This window comes from Metopolophium dirhodum, chromosome 3, assembly GCF_019925205.1.
Source record: "Metopolophium dirhodum isolate CAU chromosome 3, ASM1992520v1, whole genome shotgun sequence".
Classification (NCBI taxonomy): domain Eukaryota; kingdom Metazoa; phylum Arthropoda; class Insecta; order Hemiptera; family Aphididae; genus Metopolophium; species Metopolophium dirhodum.
The window spans coordinates 25038443-25057376 of record NC_083562.1 but is presented as its reverse complement, the minus strand read 5'-3'; the positions used below and the strand labels follow the sequence as shown (position 1 = coordinate 25057376).

Sequence of the window (18934 nt, the reverse complement as noted above, 5' to 3'; positions counted from 1 at the left end):
TCATACAAATATAAAGGATACATATTATATATTTGATATAACTAATTGTTTGTTTTTGTTATGTTTTATTATTTGTTTCATTAAACATTTTTTTAATATTTTACTTAAACCATTAATTTTGATTTAATTTTATTAGTTTCATTAATTTCATTAATTAGCATTATATTTTGTATTTTAAAAATGGTTTACATGTATATTGTAAACACTGCAATTTGGGATTAAACTAAGTGAGTCAAGAACTTAGTAGTTTTAAAAACGATAATAATAACATTTTTATTGAGCTGAAGAATGATTTTGTTAATCTTCCTCTTTTAGATCTTATGGATATGTAGATTCAGATATCCAAGGATGAAAGATTATTATAATAAAATTTATGCATCAAACATTATTTTTCCAAACATACAAAATCCTTTATATTATATAGTTGTGATTTGTGATCAGCATTTAGCATTATCATTCATCTTCATTACCTTTGTAAATTTTAAAACATTTCTTGTGATTTCTTTAGGGTATGTCTTACTTTGTAGGTACTTAACTTTAGAAGTCAAAATCGTTTTGAACTATTCTTAGTTGTATATATTTTAGTGTTGTATTTTTTTTTACAACAATATTTAAACTAATAAATATGGTTTTGATTACCTCAATTTCTAATACTTGGTCTTTATCTTATTTTTTGTTTTATGTATCGTATTAGATTCAGTATTTACAGTTGGTAGCTAACACGTTTCATGCGTATCCATTGTTGTTCGTGTTATATTTTTTAAAACTGGATACTATACAATTTCACTTGACTCACAATAAAGATTATTTGTTATTATTGTTATTTTCTTTGTTTTATTAAAAAAAATCGATTCATTTGTTAGCTCTTTGTTACCCCCGGCGTCAATATGGGCAATTTTCCGGATTAAAATCACGTGGCGATAATCGCGACGACCGTTAAAGATAATAGAGACCCGAGACGAGATCATAATATTATAAATTATAATTAATTGCGCGTTAACGCCTATAGGTATTAGGTACTACCCGGCCAAATTAAACAACAAAAAAACCAATAGCCAATCCAAAACTATCAATTTTGAAACACAATAAATCCCCACCTGGGAAAACAAGTATAATTCAGATTTTAGGTGTCACTATCGGGCTCCGCGATAAATCGAAACATTGTCTCGATTTCCGTGTAGCGCGCTCCGCGTGGTGACGACAAAGCACGATCTGCCGATGTGGTGGTGGTGGTGGAAGCGGCGTCGGCCTCGTCCAGCTGAACTCGTAGGCCCGTAGTGTGTTGTCGTCGCCGCGCGTCAGTCAGTCGTCTGCGTGACTGCCGCCGCGTTTGGTTTGTGTGCGCTCGTTAATCCCCACCGCTTTGGCACGTGTGATTGCGGCGTGCGCGAGTGTGTTATAGATCGTGTGCGGATTTGATCGTTTTGTCTACTGTAAACGAATTTAACCTCTTGTGTAGTCGTCGTTTTCCGATCGAATTTCTTAAAGCATTTAATCGGTTCGCCGCGATGAACCCGTCATCGTCTCGGGTGTTCGCCGCAGCTGGCCGCTTTCAGACTGGGTGTTGAGTTCGTGATCGTACGGCGAATTGTTATCATATTATACACATATCGTACTTACGAGTAGCCGCGGCTGCTATCGTACTGCGCTTAGCATTAGTTTCGGGTGCGCAGTGCTATGATGTTGTACGTTCTGCCGCCTCCGGCGGCCGCCGGTCCACCGTCCCCGTGGTCCACGATACTGTGCGACGACGGACGGCCGTCGACGGTACGTGGCGGTGGCCAACAAGAGCCAACGGTGGCCAACAGTGGCCGGTTGACGTACAAACGGAACGCCAGCAATAACAGGCGGGTTAAAGCGTGGCTGAACGCCGTCCAAAAGAATAACCGTCCGCCGCCGCCCAGGAAACCTTCGGTGGACGCTGCCGGTCCCGAGGTACGTTCGAAATTTAGAATGGCTACCAGCTTCCATGGGGGGGGAGGTGACTTGCACAGGGTTAGATGTCCAACTGACACTATATAAATTTAATATATAATAATATGTGTTATCGCCGGATTAGCGCATACGTATAATTTTAAGTCATAAGTATACAATTATTAATAGGTAATAAATTGCATTGTTTTTTTAATATAATATGTACTTAAATATTATTACATAAATAAGGTCTTACAATTTTAAGTATAAATAAACGTAATATATATACCTAGATTCAAAGACTGAGTCTAATACTTAAATGTAATTAAAAAAATAGATTGAAAAGTCACCAAGATACCGGATTCGACCTATATTTGGCTATTTGCATGGTTCCGATCGCGATGGTGTTTTATATAATTTATATTGTACCCTAGATTGTTCCAATATATATTTACGACGAGTCATTTACAGGTACTATTCGCGATGACATCATTTTTTTTTTATCATGAAGGTGGCTCTATGATACCGGTTTAAAACGTACTTCCATAACCGTTTCACTATACAATGTATACATATTGCCAGCTTCAATTTTGATGGTGTCTTAATGTATATGCATGAGTTTTAGTGTTTATATAACTATATTTTTTATATACATTAGAGAATAGAAACATATATGTGAGTTCTGTGTATGTTTTCGTATAATTAAAACAAGGTTGACACGCCGTTTGGAATGTCGTTCTCTCTGTAATATAAATGCGAAGACATTTGAATAAAACGTTAATACATAAGTAATGGTATTTTTTTAAATTCTGAGCAAAGTTAACTTTACGTGGTTCAGGTCTTAGGTTTTTATTTTAACACTATGTTCCTGAATATTTAAATGACAAACAATTTACATCATACCTAGTACTAATTTTGATTTATTTTACATTTATTTTGTCATAACATTTTGTAATTTTACTCTTGCAGCTTAAATTATGATTCACATTCTATATTATTGGTTAAGAACTTTAAAATTTAGTAGACACAATTAATATTTAAAAAATAACTGATAATTTAGTAATTAACCTCCTCAAAAGGTTGTTTTTTATTTCTAAACTATACGTCTTATACCCAAGACCTTAGACGTTGTTTTAGCTATTTGACATTATTATTGTATAAAATAAACGTTGCACACAAACAAGACAGTGCTCAGATTAAGTGCCTATGTAAGATTATAAATTATTTACACTGATTTCGATATAAACTAGTATAGAAATCATACCTATTCTAAATTCACATTATCATCCATTTTTATGACCATTAATTAATTAACTGTACGGTGTACGTTCACCTATATTATGCACACATATATATACATATATTATAATATTTATAATCTATATTAATAAAAGGCAATGTGAGTGCATAGGTAGAGATCAAGGGGGGGGCTTACGGGGACTTAGCTCCTCAAGTCCATCAAGCCCCTCCTTTTTTAGGTGTGTGGGATCGAAGCCCCCTCACATTTATGTTAATAATGTTAGCCCCCCCGAAATTTTAATGGATTTCCGCCTATGTGTGAGTGTTAAGTGATTCACAGCGAAGTTTTATCGCACTAATGGTTTCATGTTTGCAGGTACATAAGTAATCCTATACTCAAGGATGTGCACCTAAAAGCCGCAATGTTTAAAATTTTGCATTTTAAGAGGGGACCCACACATAGCTCACTAAAAACTAATAATTGCTGGTTTGTATAGGGTTGCCATTTTTTACAGAAAATTAAATAGTTATTATGATATTATGTAAATCCGTGGGTATTTAATTTGTCACATGCAACGTCGTGCAGGATCAGCTAGTACCTATTATAGGTATTATATTATAATAATATTATAAAAATTCTTCAAATAGGTAGCATATTATAATATTTTAATATTTGAAGAATTTTTTACTATCATGTAAGATTGAATAATAACTAGTTCAATGTTGTATAATTTATAAATATGTAGAAATCATCTTTATATTATAATATAGATCATGTATAGAAATAATTTTGGTAGTTGTATGGTTTTATTACCTACTTAAAATAAAATAAAATTTATAGATAATATAGCGATTTAATAATATGAATACGTATTTCTGTTAACTATAATGTCACTTCATTCAAGATAATCAGCAATTAGTAGCCTACTATAAAAATATTGTAAACAAATTTAATGGTTCAAAAACCAACCTAACTATAATAATTTTGATGAAGATGAATAATCGTAGTTAGATTTTAAATTTTGGAAACTTTCTTATTGTTTTACTGCATTTAAAAATGTTCCTATTTATGAAAAATTATAACGCTTACAAAATAAGTTAAGAATTTAACGTTTTTTGGATGTAAAAATAACAAATTTACATTTTTTTTTTCAATAATTTTTAACTATTATTTATTAACTATAGTGTTCCATAGAACCTAGGTAAGTTATCGACATTTAGTCAACTTTTAATTTTTTACAGTTTTAATTTTCGTTAATTCCTTAAAAGTACCGCGGTCATTAATATAATTTCCTGTTCTGTTTTACCGGTTTTATATAGTATCTACCACATACATTTCAGTATTAAGTACATTACTGTGCGTTACGAATGATGAGTGTGATGCTTGGCTAGTTTTATCAGCTAAGTAGTTTTTGGGTTTACTCATCGTAAAAATATGTTACACAATTAGTATTGTACTACTGTAGGTACCAACTTCCAGGATTTCAGCTGATTGACCTTTTTAACTTCAACCCTTCACTAAGATTTCGTGTGCCTGAACAGGCAATATAATGTATGATATGCTCAAGTTATTTTTAATATTTGCTTTTTGTATAGATTATATACCTATCATTTTAAAATCGTTATGAGACTTAAAAAAATGTAACCATAATATAGTGTTACTATGAAACATATTACAATATGGTCTTAACGATAGTTGTTACATTTTGTATGTATTGTTTCTATGTACCTATGAAATACAATTATATATATTTTTTAATTTTATCTATATTGGGGAGAGCATGTGATTTATCCTATATAATTTTCTACACGTGGATAACGCTGTCGCATAATATTCGATTATTGTTTTGTATATATTAACCGCGAAAGTATTATACAAAAACTCAAACACTTTCCCTGTTTTTAAAAACGATCCCTTTATAGTGTAACCTACAGCTGCTTAAATAGAGCGGACCGACTCGTAGTCGTAACGTGATACATCACACATCATGATCCACATAATAAATCCCATACTTACAGTAATTGCTTGCATAACGTCCGTAATCTACCGCTATGCTAAAGAGGCTAATACAAATATTTTATGACAGTAATTTTGATTATTATGTTGATATTGGTGTCAAAATTCTTGGTATTAATTTCGATTATCTCTGGTTTCATTCTAAAACATGTACACATATTATTTTGTGGTAATAAAGTAATATACTGCAAATGTCAAGACAAGATAGGTCTAAAAAATATTTAATTTGTATTTAAAAATAAAGCAAAGTAAAATGACATATTTAATTAATAATTGTGTATCATTTTTATTACCTATAATATTATCAAGATTGAAAAAATCAACTTTTAAATTGATAGATTTTATTTTTACTTATATTATAATATAAGACATTTAATACAATATAATATAATACATTTATACCTCAATATTTATATTTACCTTTGAGTCAAAGGCTTTGACTTAAACTCTAAATAGATCATAGACAGTCCTAAATCTGTTAAAATAGGAAGGAAAATGTAAGTACAGTTTACTACTCATAAAAAAATATTATAGGGATCCAACTAGTGTAGAACTAAAATAATCTCGGACCCAACTAGTATAGTAATTTTAAATTCGGGATCCAACTAGGATGCATCCATAATTTCATCGCCCATGATTATATTAGGTATACCTACCTAGATAATGTAGTTTTTTTATCTTTATACTTTCCTACTTGTTATTACTAACAATCCGCAGTGTGTGGTAAAACGTGTTCGGTCTAACTCATTCACATCGAACCTGAATTGTACAGTACTCTACGCAATCATTTTTATTTATTTGTATTGGAGAGTTTTATTAGTTTAATATATAACTCTTTTTTAATTAATGATAAACAATATAGGTACCTAAATATTGTACATATATTTTACATTTAAATGAAGCGTTTCGTTTTTCAATCATAAACTTATCAGAAACCATCGATTGACTTTGGCCAATATTCATATTGAGTAAAATATTGTTTAGAATTATGCAACAATAAATTAAACTTGTATACCTATTGGTAAACCGTGTTAAACAAATCATTACGATAAATGCCAGCTTAAATTAATTTGTAGCTGTATATAGGAGAACAGGTTTCTTGAAAATACAATAAAAAACCATTTGTGACAAGAATATTTTATTTTACTTATTCATGAATTTAAATAATATATAGGTAAGTGCTGTACAAACATCTGTATATTATTTTGGTTTTTTTCTAAAATGTTGATGTATGAATTCATTTATTTTTATATCAGTAATATTTGCATAATTATGTATATCTACCTACAACTATTTTATTTTTTAATTAACCTTACTGCATTTAAATTTAAATTTGAATTATTAGTGTTTTAAAATGAAAATTTAGTCATGTATTATAAAATATAGCATGCTTGAATGCTTCATGTATTAGCTGGACTTGTGTCCAATTATTATGTATGTGAGTATATCCATTGTCCATGTATATATATAGTGTACTAAAATACGTATCAAACTTTGAGTACCTAACGCACATTACATTGTAATCGAATAATACTTGACTTGCTTGTACTTATAATACAAATAATAGTACAGGTATACTATACCTATACCTATTAAGCAGTTTTAACTTTTACGTTTGGTTTCTAGTATATCTTTTGAAATTATTAAATAGTTATATACATTTTATTAATTTATGAGATTGGTGTAAGTAAATTATGTTATCTTTATGAAAAAAAATATACCTTTAATGAATGCACCTATACATTGTTCTTATTTCATAAAGCATAAAATTATGTTCATTGTCGTCATATCGTGATGGACGGTTGTATAACAGTATTCAAAACAAAACAGACTTTGCAAGGGTTCTTTTCCAAACGTTGGTACCTAAATAAATGTTTCGAGAGCAATGTTTTTTGGTTGCATTTATCAACCGTATTTATTCTCTAAAAAACTCCATATTATACGCTCAAAAATTAAAAGTTTATAGCATTCACGACGATATAATGATTTAACCGGTCTGCACGTTAAGTGAGACATCAAATTTGAATAATTTTGTCCTGCTATACAACCATATAGATTATAGTTACCTCAATAAGATTATCTTAAACTAAATTGATTGATATAAAACAAATTGAATTGAGTCAAATTAATACGTTAGGGGTGTTATTAAGCGTGTTCGAATATTAAGTATAAGGTAATATTTAAAATGTAATCAGTCAAAAAAACTATGGTGAGCGGAGCGAAATCACTATCTAATCGGCAACTAACTTCGACCAGTCTATTTTCCAAAAAAACACTTATCACTCCGTTGATAATTATTTTCAATATACAATCACTACAATCTTAATAAATATTGTATAATCTAGTATAACAAACTGACTATATTATATTAAATTAATAATACAACTTTAAAGTATAATATACAATTTTCTTTAAAAAATATATGTTAACGCCAAACGAATCCTGCTAACAATATAGAACGACGGACTAAGATATATTATATTTATCTATCTTAGTCCGTGAATAGAACAAATCCACCTGTCCTAACTACATTCTAAAACAATGAATGTGGTTAAAAAATGATTATGGTTATGCTCATAAACGATTATCTCTATAAGTACCTATATTATTCTATAATATAATGTAGGTAATACTGTTATATGATATATGGCCACCACGATATGAAGATAAGGCAGTATACCGCAATGAACTAAAAACAAACTGAAGGGACGCGTTATTTTTGGTAACCATCCGCCGATGAATGCCATGGGGTTGACGCCTTTTGCCATCGAAGATGCGTCAAAGAACGAACGATATCGACCCGTCTTGTTTCTCGTAGCATTGCAACCACCATGCTTTAATACATTTTCTGACCGCTGGTTGTTGCCGGTGTACACGTGTAAGAAGTTATCGAGCCCTGGGCATTTTGACTATAGGGGTGGTATGCTAGGTTAGGTGCCGACGAGCCAAGGAAGGTAGCAAAGGTCTGTGAAGCAAGCAGCATAAGGTGGATTTCCACTACATAGTGTACGTTACGTGCATATTTTGACCGGATACGTTCGCTATGAACAGTCTCACATACGTTTCCCATCAGTTAATATGGGTTAGATCGGTTAGGATTGGTAACATATTAGTTACCTCATATATTCTTATATTATCAATATTGTTATCAATATAGAGCCGTGTACATGTGAGAAGTTGAAGTGGATCCAACTTCATGGTATCATGGTCAAGCCTGTGGTAAGAACGTATAAAGGGGGGTTCACATTACACCGTGTCGTGTAAAATAATCACGGTTACCACAGTTACCAAACGATACCGCATAGTTGAATATATTCAACTTTTGACCGTGTGGTTATATTTATTATGTATGGATAAAGCCGGGTTCACACTTGAGTGATCATGCACGGTCAAAAGTTGAATATATTCAACTATGCGGTATCGTTTGGTAACTGTGGTACTGTGATTATTTTACACGACACGGTGTAGTGTGAACCACCCTTAACACTCTGGTATACCAAAAGATTACCATGTGTACCAACCAATCACAGAGAAGTATTTTTATGCACACACACATACACGTATGAAGTGGAAACCCACCTATATTGTAGCACAAGTTTTGTGCGGTCGATACCCGGTATGGCAGGACGAGATTGAACCGAAATAAAACTATAGTTTTGTAATCTGCAATAACTTTAATATGATAATTCGGGATATCGGGAATGATATTTGGACGTTCGCTTCGTGTCCAAATATATAGATGAACGAGAGAATAAAATGTTAAGAAAATACAACATATTAGTATATAATATTTACTTTACCGTATTTATTTAGCAGTTTAGATTTTAATATTTAACTACTGTCCGAAAATTATTAAGGTGGTGACTTGACATAATATATTACAATATTACACAATGCTCCAGTCTGCAAGCATGGTTGGAAAATACAATTTTTTTGTTTTTAATTGTTGTTTAAACAAATATTTTTGATGAAACCCTTTCAATTATAATAGTAAATTAGGTAATGATTTTGGTAATCAAAGTTGAACACTGTATTTCTTTAACTAAGAACTTTTTGGGTCCTAAGTTTTCACTGTCTTAGTATTCAGTATTAAATTAATTAAAACACGTTTTTTATTGATGTTAAAGACATATGTTTTAAACATAACAACTCTGTCTGTAAGTACATAGCATCGTCACATTATGGAAACGATAAAAACGGGACTGGATGAATATATAATAAATATTATAGTTTACTCTTTTTAATTATTTTTCTATTACTTATATTCTATTAATTTCATCGCTTATACCATAATCATATTATTTATACCTAAGCTTTTTATTCCCTAAGGTAGATTTTTTTTGAAATAAAAATAAATAACGAAAAATAAAAATTTTATATGCTTATTTCACTAATGACTAATTTTAATTTTTAATTAAATTTTTCATGTTCGCCGATTTTATGTAATTTTATTATGAATTAGAATAAATTCAAAATTGATTCTGAGTTTAATAAACAGTTTAATTCCTGTTATGTAGCTTTTTTAGCTAGGTAATGCTAACTCATAATACTGTGCGATGCTCGAGGAAGACATTTATTTAATAAACGAAAGTAGAAATTTAACTATACATGTTCTTAAATGAATAATAATAATAGTACATTAGTACATTACTAGGTATGTAGTTATACGAATTACTAGTTTTGATGACTTATGCATTTTTACAATTACTATTCACGCATGTAAAATAATTTTCACTCTTTATTGTGATGTAATAAGTATTAAAAACAGTTTAAGAATTTTTTTAAGTGCGATTTAATGAAAAACAATTAATTTAATATAATATTTTTTATATCTGTTATATAATTTTCTTATACTTGTTTAAAATACTTATTTATAATAATATTATATTATATTAAACAAATATCTAGATGACTGGATCTAAGAAAATGATGGTATGATGATTTTGTCCAAATATATAAATATAACTAGATACCTAATAATGTTTTTTCTGTTAAATCTTGACAAATAGTACAAAAATAAAACTATAGTACTATAATAAATTATTGTTTAATTTTTATCGTACTAAAAAATTAATAATAGTTGAACCATTTAAAGAAGCCAAAAAACGCACCTAAAATCTCTTTTATTCGTAGGAACATTTTTATACACTGCAGCAAGGTTCACACATTCAAATTTTAACACTAAAACCAATCGTTGTATGTAATTTTATATATTTTCCCCACGTAAATTAATTGTTATTTTCTTTTATGCATGGTTTATACTGAAGACCGCAGCACTGGTTTGGCACAGCGGGGCTGTTTCTTATACGACGAGTCGCGAATAACAATATTTTATATTGTTTATATATATTATATTAGTATAATTTGTACATGTACATTGTGCATGTAGTATATACTATATAGTATATTTGTATCCTATTTAGTGCGTTATATATCATATTTCTTCTAATCCGTCTGTCATCGTTGTGCTGTATACGTTTTGCAAACCTAGTTTTAAGAGTAAAATACAAATTATATTTGTCAGAAAACAAAAAATAAACCCCGAATAAAAAACATGCGCCGGTCGATATGACGATATCACCTCGTATGTATATACAAAATATAATTGTATGTAGGGTACTATGTAGGCAACATTACCGCTGATATCATATCACTCAACCGTGTCGTTGTCGTGCGGAGGGCGGACGACTTCGGATCATTATTTCCGCATGCTCGCCGCCGTTGAAGTATTGTATATTTTGTATTATTGTGTATATTTATATAGGTATAAATGTATAATGTACCCATGTATAATATTAAGCTGAGGTACATGCCGTGTATATTATCTATTATATGACAGCCAGGCGACCCACATCCACGCGGACGGCCGTCCGTTATTGTGTTTCGTGTACGTTTTTTATAGGTGCGATGCAACGGTTCAACTGTGGCTCCTGCGGTAGTCGTCGATTTGTTATTGTCTGTCGGTCGGATACTCAGATCGTCGTAATTTGCCGTTCGTAATGATGATTTATAATATTTTAATGTTACTATACGTATTCTGTAGGCACGGCTATGACGTGTACTATACAATTAATACATAGATACATATTATAATATACACGCTGATACTAATATTATACGAATTAATGTTTTATACGCACCAACAACGACAACGTGTTTGCATTATATGTGTGTACATTAAACACACATGTAGGTATTGATTTATATATATATTTTATTATATTATTATTTTATTACATTTATTTATGGTGTCAGTATAGTACTATAGTTGTATTTCTGTGGCAGACATAACTCATAACTATAGAGTACGGATTTTGAAGGCGTTTGCTTTTTTTTACCAATGCTCTAAAACGAAGCTATGTCAGCTAGAAATTAGATTTATACTACTTAGAATAAAATGCACGAATTTTATTTTGCATTTTTGCAATTTTTGTATATTAGTGCTCTTTTGGTACTTTTTTTGCTTTTAAGTAGTTACATTTTCAAAATTATTTAAAAAAAATTAAATGTTATTTTAAAGCTTTTTTGGAAGATTTGGACAGCTTTATGGCTTTTTTTTAGTGATTTTCTTTAGTTTCTTATTGCTTTAAAATCCGTACTCTACTCATAACTACACGAAGACCGCTAGGTTTATTTTATTTTTTTTGTTCTTATAAGCGAAAAAATAACGTGTTTATATAAACACAACAAATTATCGTTCAATGATATTATTGCACAATAATATACATATATTTTATTAAGATTTTTTTTATTGGTGTAAAATATCGTGAATTCTGTTTTCTATTTGTTTTTATTTTCAATTCGCAATTGTATCATTATTCAATTGTTCTATTTTTCTCAATTTTTGCGGTATATATACCTAATATTCTCTAATTTTTATAATATTGATACTGTGTCGATCTATAATTTTCTTTTATGGATATTGTGTACTTGTCTCTGTCGCTGTACGAATATATACGTTTTTATTTCAAATATTTAATTCAACATAATAACATCTAAATATATAATGTACCTAATACACTATAAAAGTTTTTATTATGTTTTTATTAAAATATTAATATTTTAAAGATTAATACTTAGGTAGGGTAAAAAGTTGGTGGGCTTTCCAGCAACTGTAAATATTGTAGCTGTCATTTATTAATTAAGTTTTGGTTATAGTTATAAATTGTAATTTAAACGGTGGACTGCTCAGCAATGTTAAACTTGTATAGATTTACTAATTGAATTCCAAACTATTAATTTATTGAGGTTATAACCGTATATTATATATATAAAATAATATAATATATAAATGATACGTCATATTATATGAACACTTGGCTGAAACGTGCGAGACCCTTTTTGACCATAGTCGTACCCTTGGCCTTCCCTTTTCGGCTGATTCATTTTTCGACAAAATTTAAAAAAGTTAATTCCGAGACTGACAACGTAGTGTTGTGTTCGGGTGTCTTAACGAATACTCTGTTTTAATTTTTATAAACTGTGGAGTTATTTCATTAATGTGTAATATTATGTATTCTATATTTTATATATTAACTATAGAGAGAACGAAATTGCGAGAATTTAACAGCTCATTTTAGCCAGTAGTTCAGTGTTAACCTATGGGATTTCACTATTTTTAACTTAATAATTTATTGAACTCTTCAAATAATAACTATACGGTATGTTCACTCGTTTTATATAAATAAATATTCGTATTCGTCGATTTAATTTTCACAATCGTTGTCGATTATATTCTTTCTATTCGATACTATCGTGCCGCATCGCCCCTTTTGATTACGGGATTGCCATTTTAAGACATGCCGCCGACGTACGCTCGACTGGGATTGTGTTTTTTTCGGTCGTCTACGTATTTCATTCACTCTGTATGTATATACCAGCTACGTTGCCCAGTTCGGATTTGTATATTTATATTCGCGCTACGTATACACACACATCGGGTATTTGAACTTGAAGGTCTTTGAACGATATTTTTCGCTTTGTTCGCCAATTACCGATTTGTTCTATTGGTGTAATACGTTTTTCTACATTCGTTCCATATAACAATGTTATTATTATTACAACAATGAATCAAACCGATTAAAAACCAGCGTTCGGCAATTACATCGTTATCTGGACGAACAAAGCATCTCAAAGACGACACGTCGACACTATATTCTTAAGCCGAATATTGTTTTTTTTTTGTTTAAATCGATACCGGCTCTTTTTGTGTTTTGATTATACTTTAGGGGCATATTTGTAGTAAATTTAAAAATGTCTTGTTTGTAACAAATAAATTGTTTATTCATATTATTTTTATTCAATCCAGTGTGATACATCTGATAAATATGAAATATATGTATCTTATATATATATTAAATAGGTACTATCTATAATAAGGACTATTATATAGATATATTAAAGATTAAACTTTATAGTATAATTTTTGGTTTTAGATGTGTTTTGTAATATTAGACTTACAAAATTTCGTATGAACAGATAAATGTTGATCATTTTGTAGTGTCATTTGGAATAGTACCAATACATATAAGTATAGGTCGGTGCCTTATTAGATATTATATATTTATTTAGAAAACTCAATGGTCTAATTACTAAATATGTTTATAATTTAACTATAAGTATAAAAATATGGTAATAGGTAGGTATTGTTATATAATTTCAATATACTTAATAGTATTTACCATTTATGCACTGGAATCGATATGGATAGAAATAGCTTATTTAAAGATCGTATAACACCAATGAGACAACACAGATAATGTTCTTACTTAAGTTTGATCATAGGTCAACATACTCTAATATTAAAGCTAACAACACAAAATTGGTTCTATTGAACAAAAATTTACTATGTTGAATTTTGTAAGACTGAGTCAACACATGCTCGTCCGTTTCCCGTTTTCGGTACATAAATTGTCAACCAAAAATTATGTATCTATCTAAAATTAATATTCTATCAGTATACACCAAATGAAAATATTAGGGCGCTGAAGCTCATCTTTATTTTTTTCAGATAGTCCACAAATGACATAAATTATTAGGGTGATAATCACTCCCAAGTCCCCGAGTCAACCACAAATTGCGCCTATATATACGCCGTGTCATCCAAAAACTTGGAAGGAGAAATTGCTCATCGTACAAAGTTGTTTTTAGTTATAAATATATGTTATATACGTCCTTTAGCTATGTGTCATTAATTAAATTTATAAATACAAACTAAAATCGTAACTCATAGGGGCGTATACCAGCTCCGTGACGTCGTTTGGCAAATAGCTGCTGATATAGATACGATCGTACCACCTAGTGTCTATGGTACGACAGCCGACAGGGTTTTAAATGCGTAATTCTCTTGTATTGTATATAAAAAAATAAATAAAAAATACCTACTTCATTTATATAAGTAAATCACAGAATATGTTGAATATATTATAAAGCACTTTCGTCATTCGTGTTTAACAGTCGAAAGAAAAAAAACCCATAAAAGACACCTTTTACAAGGTCAATGTTATGTGCAATGTAATATTTTTTCTCCTATTTAATTCTTAAACGTTCAATTTAAAACGGCGCACGACTCGCTTTCGCGCGTTATACAAAGACTGGATCGATGAGCCGTTTCATGCGTAGTTGCGATTTTTTCTCCTACCTAAACATCAATACATTACATGATATACCTCAGCAGTACATATTATAGCAGTGCAGCACGTATGTCTCCATATTCCATAATCTATAATAGTAATTATAATCGTCAAAACAGCAGGAGCGATAATAATATGAAATACAATAAGTGTCAATTATAATTTATAACGCATGTTTTCTATATTATAGTGTTTACAATTACAATATTGTGTGAGCACATCAGCTCGCATCGGTCTCCGCGTGCTGCTGAAGTTTTGCAACCGGGCAACAATAACTACAACAACAACAATAATAATAATATTGTTTTATCCACGTAGAATGTCGAACACGAAAAATGCATCAGGTGCACCGGTGCACCACACTGTATACACACACCTAAATATAATATATGTTATGAATGTATAATAGATGCGTTACATCACTCCGTATTTTTATTAAAAATAAAATGTATCTATATGACTATATCTGCATTCTGCACCACCGCGCGACGACGTCGACGGTGCATAATATATTATTATATTATGATTTAAACGCATGCCGCATTTTGCAACCGTATAGTGTTATAGCCTCAAGCGCGTATACGTAATAATATAATAGTACTGCGTTTGCGCTTTATATATATATTAATATATTATATCCCTACGAGAGCAAGTGATTTTTTTCCATGCGAATCGATCGTTATCTAAGAGTAAATATTTACGAAAATATTAATTTATGGCTATTTAGTGACTGCAGTAAGAAAATCAAAGTGTAGACTAAGAAGAGATGTATTTAATATTTATATTTATATATATTTCTTATTTTCCAATCTCATTAGTTATCTCTATCTATTTATCTCTTTAGTTAAATTCAAACAAATAATTTATATAATTGTCAAGCGTTTATAAAGTATGTATAGGTACCAGTTATCTTTTAAGCTTTAATAGATGGGAGCTAGATCAGGAACAGAAACCCCTCATGGATATGCCCGTACAAGCACTGTTACTGTATTCAGTATTGTACATAGGTAATGTGTGTCTAGTCTCTACAGTTGATTTATACGGTTCGCAACGGTAATGTACAGTATTCTCATATCTCAACCGCTTATTAAAAACGATAATCAAAAATATAATAATATAATGTTTATACCTACGGGCTACTGTATGTATGTACTTGTCAATATCGTGTGGAGTGGTCGGCACAACAAAATATCCGTACCTATGTAATGTTTTAATTTTAGATTCTAAGCAAAGCGATGAATGTATTGATTTTACAATGATGTGTTTTTTTTTAAATTTTTAAAATTTTTTTTTTATTTGTGTGTCTGTCGTCACTTTTTAGGACAGTAAAAGTGCTTGGATTTTCTTCAACAGTAACTTTTCTGATAGGAAAGTGAATCTAGTTGGTACTTTGGGGGGGTCAAAAGTAAAATTTCCCCGTAGTTATCAAAAGCGACGTGAAAAACAAAAGAAAAATTAAGGAAAAACGGGAATTTTTACGCAAAATCTGTTTTCGAGAAAATCGATTTTGGTTTTTGGTGTAACTCTAAAACAAATGACCGTAGGGACATACAATTTTGACTAAATGTTTATAATTGCATTTCCTATACACCATAACATTTTCAATATATTTTGACTTATTTTGAGCTGTTTACGGACATTGTCAATTTCCATTTTTTTAAATTTTTTTTTCTATAAATATCAATACAATTTTACCTATTGAGTAAAAAAGCTTGAAAATTTAATAGAAAGCTCCTAGGTTATTGTTTCAAAGGCAGATGAAAAAAATTAAAAATCCTTAGTCACAGTTTTTATTTATAAGCATTTAAAGTTCAAATTTTGACAAAATACGGAAGAATCACGAAAATTAGCAAATTATTTTGAGTTGAGAATTCATAAAAATTTTTCTTTTTAAATCTAAGATTTGGAAATGTAATATAAGATTACTCATAAGTTTGTCTACCTTTATCAAAAATAAAAATGTCTACAAGAAACTTAAATTAAATTTTTATGAGCGTCTGAAATTTATATTTTTACAACATTTGATATTCACTCGATTTCTTATGTAACAATTTTCTTATTTTATTGTAATTAAAAAACGAATGACTGTAGATACTTGAAAATTTCACTGAATGTTTATATTAGCATTTTCTATACACTATAAAATTTTGAAAATATTTTGACTCTTTTTGAGCTGTTTACGGACATTGTCAGTTTTCAATTTTTTTAGTTTTTTTTTCTATAAATATCAATAATATTTTATTTGTTGGGTAAAAAAGCGTGAAATTTTAATATAAGGCTCCTGATATATCGTTCTAATAGCAGTTGAAAATTATTAAAAATACATAGGCACAATTTTTTTTTATAAGCATTTAAAGTTCAAATTTTGACAACATTTATCAAATTTATAATTTATTAATTATTTTGTAGTTAAAAATGTATAAAATGTTTAACTTTTATGGCTAAGGATTGAAAATTTAAAACAAGGCTCCACGTAAATAGGTTATATATAAATTACTTTATTCACAATAATATCATCAAATTTACTTGGTAATATCATAGGCTGACTGACCGTTTTCGCTCAGAATCGTTTTTCTTATACAATGATATTATATCATTGAATTCAAATTTAACACCATCCATTACAGTGACCCACTTGTAACCTACTGTACAGCAGAGCGACATCCACTTATCCACCTTTTTGAGATTCGTTGTTAATGTGCGTTGCATCTATATACTGTCCGTGCCATAACAATATAGTGCCGTCGTCGTTATTGTTGTGGTTATAATTTTTTAACGCCTTACATAGTCACATGTCACATACAATTTATAATACTAAATTTACGTTTTAGTTTAATTTGCAACGGATAATTATTTAACGGAAAAAAATTCAAATATTAACATCAGGTTAATATTAGTAACTGCAGTTACCCATGGGTTGAAGTCCGGGTTTTACCTAAATAGTTTCATATAATGACCGTTTATTCATGTACACAATAATAAAACAGCGTGGTGTATCTTGTGAATTTTTACCTATTACGTAAGTCTTTGTAGTCTTACACTGTTAAAATTGTTTGAATTACCTATACATAATCGTAGACTATACATAGGTATATGCCTTAAGTATAGCTGTGTATACTATGCGAATTTCAAAACACTATTTAAACTAGACAAATCTGGAAATATGTGTGTCGAATGGCTTGAATGAGTAGTGTGTTTTGGTAAAATTTAATTTGATAAATTGTTAATGACATATTGTTGAACAAAAGTAAAAACTATAATGATATATATTAGAAGCTAAATTATAAATTCAATACATATACGAAAATTATATACACACATTCGTAGACACTCAAGTGCACTAACTGTTACCTATATGTTTTATAATGTGAAAAATACGCTAAAAAACGTGGAGATCACGGGTCATCTATGGCACGTACCGACGCAGCGGCCGGCGTAGTGTGTATGACTTAATTTTGTCTGCACAATTTTAACCTTTTTTTCGCCTCTTCGTGACCTAGAACCGAGAAAATCGTTTCGAAATCTTTTAAATGACTATAATTTAATTTCATTTCGGTTTTTTTTTTATTATTGTTATTGCTTTTTTATTTTTGTTGGTCTACTATACACAGCCCTATCCACTATAACCATGTTTTGTCGCGGTCGTGCAAGCCGGGGTCGTGACAGTGAAAGTGTCCGCGACATAGGTACATTCGTTTGTTATTATTGCACGCACGTATCTTCCGCCCGGCACCCGCTAAATTAAATTTACAGATTTACCTACGTTCAATTGTAGGGCACGATGTCATCCGCATAATATGTAGTCATCTTCTTAACACTGTTACAATCACTGCCGAATGACGTCGTTAACGTAAAAATCCTATAGAAATATGAAAAATTAATGCTGCCAGTAAATTCAAATTTAAAAATGTACGAACAATTATTTTATTTCATTGCAAATTTAGTAGTATGAGTCATGAGCGTGACATTAATTTCAGACATGATTTCATTTGTGTTAATATTATGATCTTGTGACTGTATTATATTTGCCTAGTTTTCATAAGACATTTAATACAACTTTTTTGTTTTGTTATTTAGTTGTTTCTATTTTTTTTTATTAGGTTATTGGCTATAACTTTTATATAAGTATTTT

The 18934-nt window shown here is 30.1% G+C and overlaps 1 protein-coding gene across 1 annotated transcript in view; it reads left to right on the top strand.

The window, feature by feature from the left end:
* Window positions 1-1270: 1270 nt before the first annotated feature.
* LOC132940523 (protein phosphatase Slingshot) overlaps window positions 1271-18934 on the top strand; it is a 67233-nt gene continuing 49569 nt past the window's right edge. The window contains exon 1 of the mRNA XM_061008182.1: window positions 1271-1935. Coding sequence (XP_060864165.1) covers window positions 1678-1935 — 258 coding nt within the window. The 5' untranslated portion in view covers window positions 1271-1677. The remainder of the gene's footprint in view (window positions 1936-18934) is intronic.